At 41.6% G+C, this 17786-nt stretch overlaps 2 protein-coding genes across 3 annotated transcripts; both read left to right on the forward strand.

Moving 5' to 3' along the window:
• Window positions 1-686: 686 nt before the first annotated feature.
• Window positions 687-7087, forward strand: LOC121606953 (chondroitin sulfate N-acetylgalactosaminyltransferase 1-like). Its single transcript, XM_041937580.1, has 9 exons — window positions 687-1093; window positions 1210-1310; window positions 1404-1582; window positions 2750-2966; window positions 3292-3393; window positions 4663-4844; window positions 6241-6335; window positions 6435-6516; window positions 6804-7087. The coding sequence occupies exons 1-9, from the start codon at window positions 731-733 to the stop codon at window positions 7085-7087; spliced, it is 1605 nt and encodes a 534-aa protein (XP_041793514.1). The 5' UTR covers window positions 687-730.
• Window positions 7088-10126: 3039 nt separating this feature from the next.
• LOC121606576 (phospholipid phosphatase 1-like) lies at window positions 10127-16115 on the forward strand. Of its 2 annotated transcripts, XM_041936973.1 has the most exons (7): window positions 10127-10653; window positions 13164-13315; window positions 13427-13707; window positions 14546-14603; window positions 14776-14952; window positions 15267-15416; window positions 15522-16115. In XM_041936973.1, exons 1-6 carry the CDS (start codon window positions 10596-10598, stop codon window positions 15390-15392), a joined length of 852 nt encoding a protein of 283 aa, XP_041792907.1. In that variant the 5' UTR covers window positions 10127-10595; the 3' UTR covers window positions 15393-15416; window positions 15522-16115. The 2 variants fall into 2 exon arrangements, with proteins under 2 accessions (XP_041792907.1, XP_041792906.1); XM_041936972.1 differs by having other exon boundaries at window positions 10128-10653; window positions 15267-16115.
• Window positions 16116-17786: the final 1671 nt, after the last annotated feature.

The following is a 17786-nucleotide window of genomic DNA, read 5'->3' on the forward strand; positions in this document are numbered from 1 at the left end:
AGTGTCCGGAGGATGAATCATGATGACTTTGGTAAATCCCTAGCGCCACCATTGGGACAAATTTTTCATTTTTTAAAAAACTTTAGTTTAGGAAAAATAACTTTGAAATGAATAACATTCACATCAGCCTCAACAACACTTTGTGTTCAGAGAAATTCAGCAAATGCTAGCATGCTAACCCTCCAACTAATGACCTCCAGGCATGGTTAGCATGTTGACATTAGCATTTTGCACTGCTGTGGTTAAAGCTTAACAGGGCCGCTAGCACGGCTGTAGACTAAAAATCCTGAAAAATGGAACAATATGAGAAAGAAAAAACGATTGGTTTTGTTGAAATGCTGAAGTTCACGTCCATATCCTGTAATTAGGGGCCACAAGTTGACTTTTTCATTCATTTTAAGGGATCACAGGCCTAAGAGGTTGGGAACCACTGCTGGAAAATGCACACTGTTGTCATTGTAGGGAGTTTCAGCGCTGTGGTGATGATCTCTGCTCTTACATGTGACTCAAACAAGAGGACTGAGTGTGAAGATGCTGCCTGAGGACGTGACAGATAAAGATAACATGCGAAAACAAGAGGACGTCGAATTTAAAAGCCATTTTTTAACATCTGTGGTTTAGGATCTATGGGTTGCTCGTCTTTTTGTTGGTGTGTCTCTCGGTGACAAAAGTACAGTCATGATTTTATGAGCCTCAATTGTTAAAGGATTTTTTAAAAAGACAATCCACCATGTTTAAGCGGTGGCTTTTGGCCCTGGTGGCCCGTGTCGGCCTCATTGTGCTGGGCCTCTGCTGCTGTCTGTCCCTGTTCTACCTCCTGGCCTGTAAGCCGACTTCTCACAGCAGCCAGCAGTCTCTGCTGTGGTCTGGAGGGGCCACCAGCAAGGAGGGATACATGGCTTTGTTGCAGGAGAGGGAGGACTCTCACAGGCACTACATCAACAGCCTGACAAAGCAGATAGCCCAGCTAAAAGAGGCTCTACAGGAGAGGACGCAGCAGCTTCAGGAGTCCCTGGATAAAGCTAAAACAAAAGGGATTCTGCCTCAGGGTCTGGAGAGTCTGCACAAAACCCCGACACAGTCTGACCTGAAGGTAGGAGAACATTATACTAGATGATGCAGAAAAGATGTTGCATTTGTGTGTGCTGATCAGATAAATTAAGTTTGACATTATAGATGGGGCGTTAAATGCTACATCATGTCCTCCAGGAGTTTTTCCGCTCCCAGCTGAACCAGGCGGAGGTGAACTCAGGTGTAAAGCTGCCCAGTGAATATGCAGTGATTCCTTTTGACACCTTCACCCTGCGGAGGTAAGAAGGACGGTGGAGCCATCAGGGCTTCCAGGTGTTAACTGCGTAACCTGTGTAATAATGCTTTACAGAGTGGGATGTTGTGTCACTCAGGGTGTACCAGCTTGAGACGGGGCTGACCAGGCACCCGGAAGAGAGGCCTGTGAGGAGAGACCGCAGAGACGAGCTGGTGAGCACAGTGGAAACAGCTCTGCACGTCCTGAACGGACCTCAGCAACACACGGACGACACCAGGGGGAAGCGCACGTACTCCCCTTCAGACTTCATAGAAGGTGAGAAAGATCTTGGTTCATTCATTCCCCTTCTTCACACGTCTACCCTGAGTGGTCAGCTGGGAAAAGTTTGTCAGTCCACAGCTGGACAAACACAAGCAGATCTTGGCAGTGTCTGACTCTGGCAAACTCCTGGCTAATCCAGAAATGGGCAAAGAGGTGGAGTGTAGGTGGAGCTGAGCCCAGCCGGATGAAGCCTTGCTACTCAAACCTAGCAGCTAGCTGCCACTCAGACTGGCCATCCCCATGATTATGCATAACTGTAAGACTTAATAGAATTTAAATTAGTGAGTTATATAAAAATTCCCCCCCATAAAGTTGTCATGAGCGGGGAAATTAGCTATAGATACCAAAACTTTGTCTTTGTACCAGGCTATAAATATGTTTATTTCAGCTGTAAAGAGTTTTTAAGGTATTTTAATGTGGGGTTCTATGGGGACTGACTTGCTTTTGGAGACAGCCTCAAGTGGCCGTTCAAGGTACTGCAGTCTTTAACGCTTCCGTGTTGACTTAACTTTTTTGGAGTTTGCTGCTACAACTGCAGCAGTCTACACATTGATGCCTATGGGCAGTTTAGAGTGTCCACCTAACTTGCATGTCTGGAAGGAAACCACGGAACAATCAGAAATGCTATTTCATTTCTGTCATTATCTAGTCTGACACTGTGTAAATACTTTTTTTCGGGGCAAGGTGTTGTCATTATCCTTGTCATTGCCCATCCTGGTGCCCCCATATATGAAAAAACACAGCAGAAGTACCCTCTTGGATGCCCCTATGAGAGATAAAACATTAAAAAGTGCCCTCTACACTGACCCAATGTGCAGACGATGTGATAAAGTGAAATTTTATAATGACACTAACTGTATTGGGCGGATACCACATCTGATTGGTGTATATTTGATTGAGTGACATATCCGTCCCACTAAAATCATCTAAAATCAATGATCAAGTAATAATTTCAGCTGTACTCGTATATACTGTTGGGTAGTTTAATTTATAACAAAGCATCATATTCTGTAAGCACTTCCTCTGATTTGAGGGCCGAGTCTTAATTTGCAAAGACTCAAGTGAAGTACCTAAGATTTGGACTTTGAGAACAGTATTTGAGTAAATATATTATAGGAAACGGTGGTTGTAGACTGTGATCGTTCTTTGTCTCTGTCCCAGGGTTGACTCGTACAGAGCGGGACAGAGGAACTGTTTATGAGCTGATGTTTAAAGGCGAAGGCCTGCGCGACTTCACTCAGCTGGTGCTCTTCAGGCCGTTCGGCCCCTTGGTGAAGGTGAAGAGCGAGAGCGTGGACACGCGCAGCATCCTCATCAACATCATCGTGCCTCTTTCCAAGAGGGCAGACGCATTCAGGCAGTTCATCGGCAACTTCAGGTATTGTTTGAAAAGTGGATTAACATGCTCACGGCGCCGACTGTGGTTGTATCATCACATTATTGATGTCAAACTTAGGGAATTCATTTGGAAGTGCCGAGTGAATCCTTATCTTAATAGAGTGGCTTGGTTGAACGCCAGTGAAACTCCTCGCCACCTCAGGGAAAATGAGTATATGGATTTTAAAGGCTGGTTTCACAGGTGTGAATGTAATTGTTGTCCTTATCTGTAAAAAGGTAATTTGTGGCTATCTCTGGATGAATTAGTATAGAAGTGGACCTGATGTGTTTATTTGTATAATGCGTCTTTGTGTTTTTTGATTCAGAGAAGTGTGCATCCAGCAGGACGGCAAGGTTCATCTCACTGTGGTCTACTTTGGTCGAGATCAGATAGACCAGGTGAAAGCCATGCTGGACCAAACCACCAGGTAAATGTAGACGATTTACAGGTTCATCATCAGCTAATGTCACAATGGAAGCACATATGATAATATCTGTCATGATGCATGAGCTCGTAGCACCCAAAGGCAGAACGGTAGACAGAAATCAGTGCGAGCAGTTTATTAGAACAAAATAAGCAATGTGTGCAGTTTGCTGGAGCTTGATCTAGCAGACAAGGGAAGTTCAGGGAGACGAGGCAGGGGGAGTTTGGCTGACTTGCGACTCGAGGTGGAGAATGGCTCGGAGGTTTCAAAGCAAAGGAGACAAAACACAGATGTGAAATCAGTGACACAGAGCAGACCAGCAAGAACAGGAGCCAAGACAAAGCATGACATGGATAAACTGACGATCTGGAGTGAAGGGCCGGGGTTTATATACTGCAAGCTCTGATCGCTTGATGAACCTCAGGTGTGCAGGGCGGGCAGCAGGAGGGGAGCAGGTGAACCCCACCCAGTTCAGCTCAGGCGCAGACATACAATAATTGTTTATTTCCCCGTCTTTGACCCTGTACATTTTGTTACTGACCCCTTAAAATAAACACTCTCTGGGGGATCAGAACAACTAGTATTGAGTAAACTGTGCAGGATGCCGAGGTCTTTCCTTCCTGCTTGCACGACATGCTTGACCTCGGTCAGAGTGATTCAAAGTGTATTTAATTTGTCAGGAAAACGTTGAACGAGTTGATCACTGCACACCTTTTTGTTGCAATCTTTAGAGATGACATTAAGTCAAAACGGCTGAAGTCCAAGCAAAGTCAGCTGTAAATGTCAGTATAAATGTTAAAATCAAAGCTGAGTCTTTTTCTGATTTTGTCAAATCCACGAGTCATGTGACTCGAATGTACACCTCTGTCAAGATGATGCATATATTTTTTTAGATATTAAAATGTGTCTCTTCTTCTTCTGAGTGCTTCTTGGAGTTACTCTCACAGATGTCTCCATGCTGCCCTGCAGATATTTTGGCCATAAGATTAAAAACAAAAGCAGTGTTTTAGGGCTGCAGGCAGTAATAAGGTGAGCCTCTGGAGCACTGAGAGAGCAACACACACAGCTTTAATGAGCAAAAGGCTGGGATGATTAAATCTTTCTACTTTTGACTTGAAGGGAAAATACTGTAGATCCTCTTTGAGCTATTGTTAACAATGCAACGCTGCAACTGTGCAGCGCTCTGATGGGACTTTATGTGATCATTTCAAATTAAAACACTCAGAAGCATCAGAGCACCTGTCTAACCAAACAGCCCCGTCCTCCCCTCAGAGAGACTCGGTTCAGGAGCTTCACTTTGATCCAGCTGAATGAGGAGTTTTCTCGCGGCCGCGGCTTGGAGGTGGGGGCCAGGGCGTGGAGGCGGAGCCAGAACGTCCTGCTCTTCTTCTGTGATGTTGACATCCACTTCACCGCCGACTTCTTAACTTCCTGTCGCCTCAACGCAGAGCCCGGTGAGAGAGAGAGAGAGCATTGCATCACCTCAAGCTCTATGAAACATTTACACACATACACACATACCTCAGAGGGGTTGTAACCCAGCCTCGGGTCATCATATAACCTGTTTCTACAATTAGAACAGCCACTTAAACTGCCTGTTTAAGTCATATCGTTTCATCCATCTGTTTCATTGGCTTAATTAAAGGCCCTGCACGCCCACACAGATGTTTTCAACTATTCTGGCTTCTGCTCAGGTTGATGTTGGGGAGAGCTGTGCAGGGAGTTATGTGATGTCCTGCTGACCCTTCATAAAGCTGACCTGTACAGTGCTGGTTTCAGCCATTTAAATGTGGTTTCCTCTCATTTCAGTATGACACATGAACTGCACACACTGCTTATGTTGACTTGGGTTGCTGGTAAGTTTAAAAAAAAAGAGAGAAACCCACAGTTTCATAAACAATAAAGACAAATCAGCACATATTTCACAGGATGTTGCAGAATCAGAATATAAAAGTACTGAAACATGTAGTTCCTGTGTTGTGAGAAGGTTTACACCTCCTGCTCTTCCATTATCAGCTGATAGAGATTCACACCTGCTGCCTCTCATGCTGCCTCCGCTCCATTTTTTTTCCTGCCCCTGCCAACACGGTCAAATGGAGGGCAGCCACTCCACCTTTTTCGCGGCTGCATGATATTTATGTGTGAAATCCTGCAAGAGTTAACAGTATGCAGCAGATGTCTTCTCTATTCTTATAGATTTTGGGGGGAAATAAATGATGTGGGAACAGGTCTTACACACCTGAAAGGAGGTCATGTGATCATACCCCTGTCTACTACTACTGAAGGATGAGCCAGAGAAGCAGTAACAAACAAAGCTAGCTTAGCATTAGATAAATGATACATCCATGTGGGCTCTGTGTCTTCTTTTCAGATTGTTAATTGCTTGACTGTCTGTAGCATCTGAATCAACAAAGTGGCTAATTACGCTTCAATATTATAAAATATAAGGCCATCTTCCCATCCCTTGTTCGTAGAAGACAGGAGTATTATCATATTATCTCCTTGATGGTGTTCCCACACCAGTTTTCCAAAAAATCTCGAAGATGCATGCAGCACATTGCAAACTGCCATAACTCATGGCCATAATTCAGACAAGGTATCAGGAATTAAGTGTAAAGTATGATAAAAAGAACAAGTAAACTAACAGGGGAGATGTCAGGCAATCACGGTGTGTCGACACCCAAACACACCTGAGAGGAGATCTAATCAGGCATGAGTGGAAACACCTGTGGGCCTGTACCAAGACTGTGTAGGGCCTTTAATGTGAATCTTTCATTTTCCGAACATGTTCCAATCAAACCTCTATGACAGCATAGGTTTTTAACTGTTTTTAACTGTTTGTGTATCTAGGTAAGAAAGTGTTCTATCCAGTGCTCTTCAGCCAGTACAACCCATCTATTATCTACCGTAATCACACACTCCTACCTTCTATTCAGCAACAACTGGTAGGTAAAGACAAAATCTATACAAACGACAACATTTACTTGAACAAATAGCGCCTGCAGGATTTAAGAGACTGATCTCGATCTGCTTGTTTGTCTCAGGAGATGAGGAAGGAAACTGGTTTCTGGAGAGACTTTGGGTTTGGCATGACGTGCCAGTACAGGTCTGATTTCATCAACATAGGTAATGGAAAAGCTTGTGTCATCACTATTTTCCCTATTGTCTCGCTTTGAAAGACATAAAGCAATTAAATATTGCTGGCAATATCAAGATTAACTGTCTGTATCTTAATGTACACATATTGTATGTTGCAGCAAATGCACCTGTCCCTTTCTTAGTCAAAATACATCAAATTAAAGAGACAACATTCTCTTACAATGCTGTTTTTAACCCAAACACAACTGAAGGGACATTATAAGCATCTCCTGATTCTTGCTGTATATGCCTAAACTTCTCTTATTTCCTGGAAGGTGGTTTTGACCGCAACATCAAAGGTTGGGGATTGGAGGACGTGCACCTGTACAGGAAGTACCTTCACAGTAAACTGATGGTGATTCGCTCTCCGTCTCGTGGCCTTTTCCACTTGTGGCACGAGAAGAGCTGTGCAGACGAGCTCCCTCCAGAGAAGTACAAGATGTGCATGCAGACCAAGGCCATGAGCGAAGCCTCGCACGGGCAGCTGGGGGAGCTGTTCTTCAAACGAGAGATCGAGCTTCACTTGAACTCCCAGAAGCTGAGGAACAGAGGAGCATAATGAGGACGGTGACTGCCAATGATATGGGTCAATGTTATGTGTGTTCTAGCTCTGGTTTTCATGATAATTTATGGTTATTTTACATGAACTATTCAGCCACAAACAAAAGGTGATTTATGATGATTGTCACATCAAAACAAACTATGACTGATATTTTTTGTGTCAATAAAAGATCGAACAGTGTGATCTCTTTGTCCACTTCTTGCCATAGAAAAGTCACAGAGGGAATGTAGCAAAAACTACTCTTGTTCCTTGTGACAGGGTTACCAAACTTTTTCTGTCATGCTCCTTGTTTGAAGCTGGTAAAAACACAGATTTTTTCTATATGTACCTACTGGTAACGTTACTGGGGAAACTGGTCATAAAAGAGAGCATCTTATTGAAATAACATCAATAACTTGAATTGCGTGTGGATTTTCTTGCATTTTTCTCATTAATTTCTGTTGTGCAAAAAGCAACTGAAACTTTACCCAAATGATCAGTTTCACACACAAAAGAGCCAAGCTATTTAATTAATGTTTGCTTGGTGAGCAACACCATTTTTTTTTGCCCTGTCAGCAGTCTGAAGACGTCAGAGCGCTCTTGTTCCCTTGCTGTTCAAAAGTAAATCTGATTCATCGGCTTTTTTCCACAACAGTCGAGACAGAAAAAGCTCTGTAGCAACGAGGTCGGACCACACTTAACATCACTCCACCTTCCTCCCTGTTGTCCCGTCTCTGTGGTAACACCGGTTCAGCATCAATAGGCATCACAACTCAAGATGTACTGGCAACTTTTGTCACACACTGTTACTTTGCCTCTTAATCCATTCAACAGGTGAGTCAAGACCAGTGGTGGAATACAGCACTATACAATACATTTGCTCGAGCACAGTACTTAAGTATGAACTACATTGGTCTGACAGCTGTAGTTACAAGTTACTCTTTAGATGACTTTTTTTTATACCCTTCCTATCCAGTGAAAACCATTTATCTCCATATTTGGTGATTTTGAATGTGAATGTGGTTACTGAAGGGTTAAGCATTTCTTTATGGGTTGAGAAATTTCTCCTTCTGAGCTCATGAAAACTTGACTTTTTAGAGATATGATGTTCTCACAGGATGGGTCATAGGATGATCTTATAAAATATGATGATGTATATAAAGTAGTTAGGGTTATGGGTTAGTTTGCTCAACCTTAAACATACAGCAGTAAAATGTAATACACTACTTAATAGCATTGATCCCGAAACATCATAATAATAATAAATAAAAGTAAAACACTGACAGGGGACATTTTACTGCATAATAAATACTTTTACTTTTCAGATTTTAAGTACATTTTGCTGATGATACTTACACATTTTTATTTAAGTAAGGTGTGAAATGCAGGGCTTTAACTTGCAGTATTATTGCTACTTTTACATGAGTAAAGGATCTGATTACTTCTTCTAGCACCAATCTAGACACTGTGTAAGGTGTGGTTCACAGTTTTCCCCCAAGAGTCTAATATTTCATTTTGGAAAGTGTTTCTACATCATTTGCATAGCATTAAAATTTATGAGGGAGTGGGTGTCGTTGTAACCTTTCTACAGCATTAAATTAGCCAATCTACAGTTTCATAAAGTATATTCACTCAAGTTGTTAAGTACAATTCAGGTCCTTCTCTTAAGTAAAAGCATGTAAGTACTTTTAGCTAAATTTAGAGTCAAAAATAAAAGTACAAATAATGCTACTTTTTTTTTTTTACTTCTACTTCGTTTTGACACCTATAGTTTATTTTACTGATTGAGATATTTTACATGTGAAACTTTCAACAAAACTGCCCAGTAGAATGAACAATATCAAAGTGCTGCTTACATGCATCAAAATAATAGTATAATATATTAATGATTTCTAATAGAGGATTTTCCATATCCCCTTTAAATAAGGATCTTCATACTTCTTCCATCCATACTGTACCAAAAAGCTTTAAATCTAACACTACATCCACAACTATTGCGTAAAATAAAAATCTTACATACTGTATCTACATGACAAACAGTGCGACGGTATAAGTGCATAGGCTTTAAGGTCATTTTACCACCTAAACTTCATAAAGGAACATGGACGGAATTCATACGCAGTTATATCACTGTGGCGGAACAAGCAAACCCTCTTCTGTTCATCTATTAATAGTGATACTGATTTAACCTCATTACTTCTTCAGCGGAGGGAGGAGCGGCTCAGCATCAGCCGACGGCTGTCGTAGCGCGGACACAGGCACGCGATAGGTCCGAAACTCCGATTACCACTTCCCTGTCCTGTGCCGCATTCAGGTACACCTCGGACAACATTACTGTTTCCAGTGACAAAAAAAGATTTCACAGACACTCATCGGTCTGTACCTGACAGTTTTATTATGCTAGACTCGTTCCTGGGTGGTAATTGAATTAAACACATTAATAAATGGGCTACTTTTTGCATACAGGATCAGGAGATGAAGCTGGACCCACCATGAAAATCCTTTGGTGCTAAAGAAACAACCTTATCAATATTAACCAAAGCGTTCACACCGAGATTTGAGTTGAATAAGATGTATAGTACTTTCACTGTCAAAGTAGTAAATAGCTAAATGATGAGTACAGCAGCACAGCATCAGTAAGCATGTCCTGTCATCTGCACATATATTTCAGCCGAAATATGACATTAGTTTGTGGATAACTGTTTTGAAGCTTTGAGTTTTTTTTTTTTTTTTTTTTTTAACAATATGGGGCCGTATTTGGATGAGGGGTAGGAGCTGGGGAGGATGCCATTACTACTCCCCTTGATGTTTGCATAACAAAGACTTGAAACTAGCAAGTGAGACCATAAACTTATTAGGAAACAGCTTACTGAGGTTACAGACTGACCAGTGCAGTCGCCCCCTACGGGCCATTTAGAAAGAACGCAGGTTTAAGGCACCTCTGCTTTGGCTTCACTTTTCATACCCTGAAGCTCTGCCCACTATTTATTCAGCCAAACCCTCCGCCCACACAACTTCACACCAGGGCAGCTCAAGGTTTCACATACCGAAACTCCAGGCTGCCAGCTGCCTTCGCCGCACGCTGATTTGTCCCTGCCGTACGTGAAGGCAGCATTAATCACACCTCTGCTCCTCTGCAGAGTAGAGCTGGAGCCCGTCCCTCACTGTGGACTGTCTGCGGGGACAGGACGGTATTATGAGCTGAAGAAATCCTGCTGTGTTATGATGGTTTGTGAGCAGTTGAAAGGGTGAGCGGCTCTTCCCGTGTGTGGTGGTGTTAGAGTAGTTTTAGCCATTAGTTGAGTGTTTTTACGCCTAGAGTATATTTTATCTTCTTTTTTTAAAGCCCCCCCGGTAGTTTTTTAGCTTCTCGGAGAGTCCCGGAGTTTTGTTGGCAGCGCAATGACCCTGGTGTGTTTTAATTTTGTGCTGGAATAGCGAGACATGTGCGGCAGATAGGCTGCGTCTCGTCTCGGACCACAGGACATTTTTTACTAAGACAGAGGCCAGAAGACGGAGACGCAACATGTTTGAAGCGTCGGGGATCCCTCTCATCGTGCTGGACGTTACCTGTCTGATCCTCGGTACGTACATGTGATCCACCCTGTCTGTTCCACCAACCTTTAAATCAGGTTTGTGCACTTATAACAGCTGCATCTTATGCGTAAAACTCCTGCTCCTGCGGAGGCGTATTATATGAAGTAGTTGTTTACGCAAATCCATTCAAATGATTTGCATTAAACGTCAGATAAATGCACATGGGAAGGCTTGAGGTTTAGGGAAGCAGGCAGGGCGAAGAAAAAGGCAACAAAGTCCCACCCTGTGCGTGTTTCTTTTTCCAAGCAAAGCTGTATTTTTAGCTCTGTGTTTGGAATGTAATCACAGCACGGAGACACGCTGCAGGACCACTAAATGTGACTGACAATGCTGCAGTGGCACTGCAATAAAAATAAAGACATTAAAGAGACCTTTGTACGGCCGCGGCGACGCTCGGAGAGGTCAGTTTGATAGCTGCCACTTTTGATAAGGACAGAGAGGCTGAGACGCGCTTTTCCTTGGGTTCATCTGCGCTCACTCCCTTTGCTTAGTCAGTGTCCTGCGGTTGGCTGGGCTGCTGACTCTGCACCCATCCTACAAAATGTAAACACCGCTTCCAGTCCCAGGTCTTCAGTCCAAAGTCTAAATCTAAGTCTAGTTTGTTCTAAGTCCTCCTTCTATGTGAGGTGAACTCTATTTACAGCATGTCCAGGACACTCCTGTAAAGTCAGTGGTGGAGGAAGTATTCAGATCCTACTTACCTACTGTAAAAAGGTAGAAATACCACAGTGTAAAAATACTGAAGTAAAGCCCTACACCTAAAGTACAGAAGCATTTTCAGTAAAATGTGCTGAAAAGTATTATATTATAGTTTTATATAAAGTATTATATGTATTATTAGATCACTTTAGGGATGCATCAAAGTGTAAACAGCATTATTGCTGCTTACTGCTGTTTAATCTATAACAATGCACGTTTAAATGTATTCTTATATAAAGTATCTACAGCTCTCAAATAAATGTTGTTGAGTAAGAAGTAGGATATTTCTCTCTGAAAATATAAAGTAGAACTTTTCAGTAGCATATCATGGTAATACTCAAGTAAAGTACAAGTACTTGAGTAAATGTACTGAATTACCTTCCACGCCTGTGTAAAACAGTCATATCAGTGAGGCCGTTTCCTCGATGCAATAAAAGCATATAAAAACCCCTTTAATACGTCATCTATGCTTCATCTTTCTATTCTTGTTCTTTACTTATTATTTCCTTGATATTTGCATCTTGAAACAGTCACACAACTGATGTGATTTCGCTTATTATAATACTTTTTCCCTTGTCTGCTCTCTGAGAATCAGCTCTAGTTTCTAGTTAAACTCTTATTTTCTATTCCATCTGAAAGTCAGTCATTGAATTGACGACCCCGCCTTGATAATGGTCGTTGGACTTTGTGAACAACTGGGGACAATGATGGCCAAACCAGGACTTTATTGCTTGACCCATGATAAAGTCCTGCCAAAATGTTGCCAATAAACTAGACCAAGTCAAAAAATCCTTGTTTAATGAAGTTGCATATAAGTATTCTTCTGCACCGCCCACTAAGTCATCACATTAGTTGTCTGTTACATGTTTTATCTGTTGTAATGTTATTTATGTGTCAAATACAAATCACTGCACATGCCCGCAGAGAAGAAAGAGCAAATAATGAAATGAATACAAAGCAGCCATGAAATATTGGATATCAGATTCCACTCTGCTTCTGCTCCTCTCTCTCTTGCTGTTGATGCTTTTCAGGTCTAACACAAACTCATTCTGGTTGATTGTATTTTGAGAGATTAACTGCATGATCTAATCGGCAGTGTTAGTTTATTCAGAGTTTCAAAAGGCAGCAGTCGGTGTAAATATTCCTGCAGTAGGTTTGATCTAACAGAGCTAAACAAAGAGCTGTGACTGTTTGATAACTCATTTAAGCCAAAAAGCATTATTGTCAAGTATTGATCGTACTTGGAGGGATGCCCGGCTCGCATTGCTGACTTCAGTTAAGCCAAATGCCTTTTGTCTCATCTACGCTCAGTTTTGTAATATTTAGAAAAGCTGCAGATGAACAAAGAGGGACAAAGCAAGTGGAAGCATGTTTCATGTGCGTTGTTGGCGATTCCTGCACAGATAAACATGATGACGAGTCTCTCCAGACGATCCTGCCTTTATTCTTCCAGCGTCTTTGAAGTTAAACGCGTGACCTGAATGCAGCATTATATCAGTGTACTTTCCCTGAGTGCTCATGCCTGCTTTTGCAATATTGCTCTGTCGTAACACTTCATGCCTTAAGTGTTTGATTCAGTTATTGTGTAACTTGCCCTTGAACAGAGTGAATTTTCTTTGGAGCTAAAAGAAAGCATTGAAAGAGTTTTTAGAAGGAGAAACGCCTGTCTAATGTGAACATAGTCACAGGAAACGAGATAGATTCACGTTTCCTGTGACTAATTCATAACATTATTAGCGTTGTGTAACAGCAGCAAAGTTTATAATCCTATCTGCCTGTTTCTTCATTTTTTGAACAGCCGGACTTCCATTCTTCATCCTCACCCCTCAACACAACCCTTTCAAACGGGGTTTCTTCTGTAACGATGAGTCCATCAGATACCCCCTCAAAGAGGACACCATATCCTACCAGCTGCTGGGAGGAGTCATGATCCCCTTCACGCTGATCGTGGTAAGTCCACAGTCGTTTTCCACAAGCTTGCTGATCCTAAAATGTCACTGCAGAGAGAAGTTCGACAACTTTCTTTGTCGTCTTGTGCGTGACTGATCTCTTCTCTTGCAGATTATCTGCGGCGAGTGCCTTTCTGTTTACATGTCCCGCATCAAGAACCAGTCTTTGGGGACCAAGTACATGGCGTGTGTCTACAAAGCTGTGGGGAGCTACGTGTTTGGAGCTGCTGCTAGCCAGTCCCTAACAGACATAGCCAAGTACTCCATTGGTCGGCTGAGGCCAAGCTTCCTGGCTGCTTGCAAACCAGTCTGGGATCGAATCAACTGCAAAGCTGGCGGATACATCGAGAACTTCACCTGCACTGGAGACAAGTTCCTGGTCGATGAGGCCAGGTAATGGTCCTGTGTGGTAACAACACATTTGGTTTCATTATGTGTAATAGTTGCAGAGTTTCGCTTAGAGGAGCCCGATAATTGAAAGTGCCCATTTATTTGCATTAGTTTACGGCACATATGGCGTCTGTGGAGAACATGGCTAACTTTTTGTGTGTGATTAAAAGGAGAAGAGTCAGAATTGATGCAGCACGCCACAGTGTCCTGACGTTTAGTCCTGAGTGTGGGTCAAGCTCAAAAACACTAAATCTTTCCACAGTACAATTCGATAAATTAACATCAGATTAACTCTGTTGATCTTAACTGGGAAATTTGATGTCACAGCACCAGAATGTAATATACTATATACATCTACCAGAGAAAATAAAAAAATAAAAGGTACTAAATAATATACACACCAACATTAATAGTAACTATATAGTGTTTAATGATTTCTTTTTGTTAGACCCTCTCTACCTTGTCTTTCAAAGTTCGTGCACCAGTTTAGGCTGTTCTTAAAAAATGTGAAGTCTCAAAGCCCAAGCTGTGATAACGCTGATGATATCAGTGGAGGTATTTTGTCAGATAAAGCTCCCCTAGACTCACAGCAGACATTATACAACCAGTTTTACAGGCTCCTCACAAATAGGAAACTGATTTTGACGTGTAAAATCTGCCTAGTTCCCCTTTAATGTGTTTCTAAATGTATATCAACACTGTAAAATGACAGCGATGGAGTTTGAATACGATAAACCTCCTTTGTTATGAGTCTGAAATATGCATTTTTGGTGCAAAGTGACTTGGTTAAGCTGATGGTGTCTAATTTCATTCAGTATCTCTTCTGTTTTTTCTTTTGCAGACTGTCCTTCTACTCTGGCCACGCGTCCTTCTCTATGTACTGCATGCTGTTCCTCGTAGTGAGTACACATTTTGTACTTCAAAAACTATTTATAGCCTTAATACTGCTTACACATGAGTGCTAGAAATGCTACAAATAATCAACATACAGTCTATAAAGTGTATAAGCTGTAACACATGTGCACTAAATATTAGCAAACTTTATTCATTGTCTCCCTCTGACTACTGTAGCTGTACATTCAAGCCAGACTGAGGTCAGAGTGGGCAAGACTTCTGCGTCCCACCATCCAGTTCTTCCTGATCGCAACTGCTGTGTATGTGGGTCTGTCCCGGGTGTCTGACTACAAACATCACTGGAGCGATGTGCTCGCTGGCCTCTTGCAGGGCGGTTTAGTGGCTATTCTCACAGTAAGTCTCACCGAAAGGCAAAGCAAAACATCATGCATTATGCATCTTATGCAGTAGCCAATGAAAAAGTCAGTTTATTTATGAAGCACATTAAAAAAAAAAAGGGTTTCTAGTGAGGCTTAAGCTCTAAAGCACAAAATCATTAGAATGAAATAAATAATTCACTAAAACAGATAAATAGAAGCAGTAAATATAAATTTACACCTAAACACATTAAAAAGAATACACTACTTTAATGACATTCTCTATCTCCATAGCACAATTACAGTAATGAAGCTGAATATGTTTTAATTTTACTGCTTGTTTTTCTGCAGGTGATCTGTGTTTCCAACTTCTTTGAACAGCCAGTGGAGCCGGTGGTGTCACAGGAGGAAGAAGCGTCACACACCAGTCTACAGGACAACCCTTCCAATGGGAACCACTATGGCAGCACTGACTGAACCTGAGGCCTCCAACACAACACTGTACAGGGCCTACTTCCCTTAAAATGATTATGAGGGACCTGAAACACATCAATGAACTGCAAGTTTTTGATATTAATTGCTGGCTGTTTCTGTGCATTTCTTCAGTTTGCCCCATGGAGCCAACGCTGCAGCCTGCAGGCTTTAGCTGCTGCCTTTGGTGTGGTCGGCAAACCTTAAATACAGGAAAAACAGTGCACTACAGAAGACAGTACCTGCACCTTACCAAGATAAAAAGACGCAGACGTTTCTGTTGAGTTTTGAGGGTAAATCCAATGTAATACAGTTTATTTTAGGAGGACAAAGCAAAGTACAGCATGTTGGGTTTACCTTAGAAAAAGTTGCTTTTTTTACAGTGTGAGCTTGTTGGAAATGTGGTTTCTAGTGTATGTTGGTCCGGTGTTGCCATCAGGAATGAATGAAATTCCTTTTGCCTAGAATATAATGAGCGTCTGTGTGCGCACTGCAAGCAGGCTTGTAGAGAGCCTGGCACCTGTGAATAAGAAAACCTGGACTGTCCTTAAACTTAAAATGAAGACTGAAGTCGGAAATAATATATTTCATGTTGATTTTTGCCTTAGTCAGATTGCTGCTACGTGCTGTCCCCTCTCTGGTGTAATTCCGTGTATGAAAAACACAATGCATTGATCTCTTTTTTGTGTGTTTGACAATAAAGTTTCATTTTGCTACTTTGTTACAAAGGAGGGACACAGTTCCTGTGTGTTTTGTCTGGCAGACACAGCGTGAGTGAATAGACTCATTGTAACTAATAGACTCGTTTGCTGCAATAGAATCGCTGCTTTGCCTTTTTCCAATGAGACATCTATGGCATCACGGAAGAGAAACTAATTCAGTAACCAAATTGGCTCATAAATGCTGACCTGAAAGAAAGGTTTTCCAAAACAAACAATGCTTTGGGTGTGTCATTGACTGTCTGCATAGATAGACCATAGAAACCACAAGCATGCAAATCTCTTTGCCTCTTCTAATGTCAACAGAGGAACATACTTGTTTGTCAACTGACTTATATCATGGATAGGGCTGCAGTCAGCACATTTTCAGGCAAACTATCACAGCATATTGTCATTGTTTCGAGCAGGAAGGGAGGTCAGTTTGACTTCTCCAGAGGAAGGATCTGTCAGCAGACAGGTGCTGATCCTTGGCTGCAAATGTCCAAGTTGAGGATCTGCTTTAGAGATTAAATCCGATTACAGTGACTGAGAGGCTAGAGAGAAGGTCAACACACTAAGGACAGCAATAACCACTCATCGCCCACCAATGTCAACTCAAGTGTTAAAATGTTAGAAGTTAAAAACAGTTTGACTCTCAATTCAATCATAGTGAAACATTGTTAAATGATTTAGTACAATAACAAGAAAGCTGGATTCATAGTATATGTACACTAGAGTTAGCTGTTGAATTAACTAATTGGTCCCTCATATAGCATTTCTGAAAGATCGACATTAAAGCTGTGCTCATGTCACATCAAAGTTAGTGTAATTATGAATTTCTAGCTTTGATACGGTGATCATGTCACCTTTCAAGTTGTAATTACACTGGGCACTGATGGAAGCACCTGAAAACAGAAAAAACATGGTCGCCTCACATTTTCATGCAAGTTCATTGTAATTAAACCAAATTGAATGGATATGATATCATATTGTCAATGCACAATTTTTAAATCTTCATACGACCAACTCATTATTTTTTATGTGACTAATTCTGAGACTCTTTCCAATCTGCAACATCTCCTTCAAGACACTGACATAAGTCCTCATAGGAAGCACAAAAAGTGATTAATTGATTAAACATACTCAAAGTGCACAAGTAAAAGTAAAAAAAAATGCATAAAAAGTTAGCCTAACAGTGATTTAACAGTTACTTGGAGTGTACTAGAAACACATTAGCCTCAGACAGCTAGCTAACAGCTAGCTTGGTTAGCAGTTAACTGAAAGTAGGAAAGCTAAATTCTACCGCATCACAAATAAACAATCACGAAACAGCTCTAACAAAAAGGCTCCCTACGGATAATACTACAAGAAGGTCATATGTGGAGGAGATAAAACACATGTCGACATTTCTCTGATTTTCTTTGGGGTTTGTTCCACCTTTTTGTCCCATGTGAAACTCTTTCCCAGTTTCAGTTCCTGCCCAGTTCATCTCCACTGCCAACTCAGAAATAATGTCACGCATGTCTCGGGGTGTAATTTTTTAGGAATGTCTGCGTTATTAATTTAGGAAATTCCCTCAGAGAAACTTAGCATTGTCTCTCCGTTGACTTAACTGTGTTGACCCCATTGAGCAAATTTGATTTAGAGGACAAACAGCACCCGTGCTGGTCGGCTGCTATCCTGGGAATAATATAGGTGTTGT

The sequence above is a fragment of the Chelmon rostratus genome, chromosome 5, assembly GCF_017976325.1.
Source record: "Chelmon rostratus isolate fCheRos1 chromosome 5, fCheRos1.pri, whole genome shotgun sequence".
In the NCBI taxonomy this organism is placed as follows: Eukaryota; Metazoa; Chordata; class Actinopteri; order Chaetodontiformes; family Chaetodontidae; genus Chelmon; species Chelmon rostratus.

Coding starts and splice junctions, on each gene's coding strand:
- LOC121606953 (XM_041937580.1), top strand. CDS start 731: ATGTTTAAGCGGTGGCTTTTGGCCCTGGTGGCCCGTGTCGGCCTCATT. Junction 3,394..4,662: donor ATGCTGGACCAAACCACCAG/GTAAATGTAGAC, acceptor TCCTCCCCTCAG/AGAGACTCGGTTCAGGAGCT. Junction 6,517..6,803: donor GTCTGATTTCATCAACATAG/GTAATGGAAAAG, acceptor ATTTCCTGGAAG/GTGGTTTTGACCGCAACATC.
- LOC121606576 (XM_041936973.1), top strand. CDS start 10,596: ATGTTTGAAGCGTCGGGGATCCCTCTCATCGTGCTGGACGTTACCTGT. Junction 13,316..13,426: donor TCCCCTTCACGCTGATCGTG/GTAAGTCCACAG, acceptor CTTCTCTTGCAG/ATTATCTGCGGCGAGTGCCT. Junction 14,953..15,266: donor GTTTAGTGGCTATTCTCACA/GTAAGTCTCACC, acceptor GTTTTTCTGCAG/GTGATCTGTGTTTCCAACTT.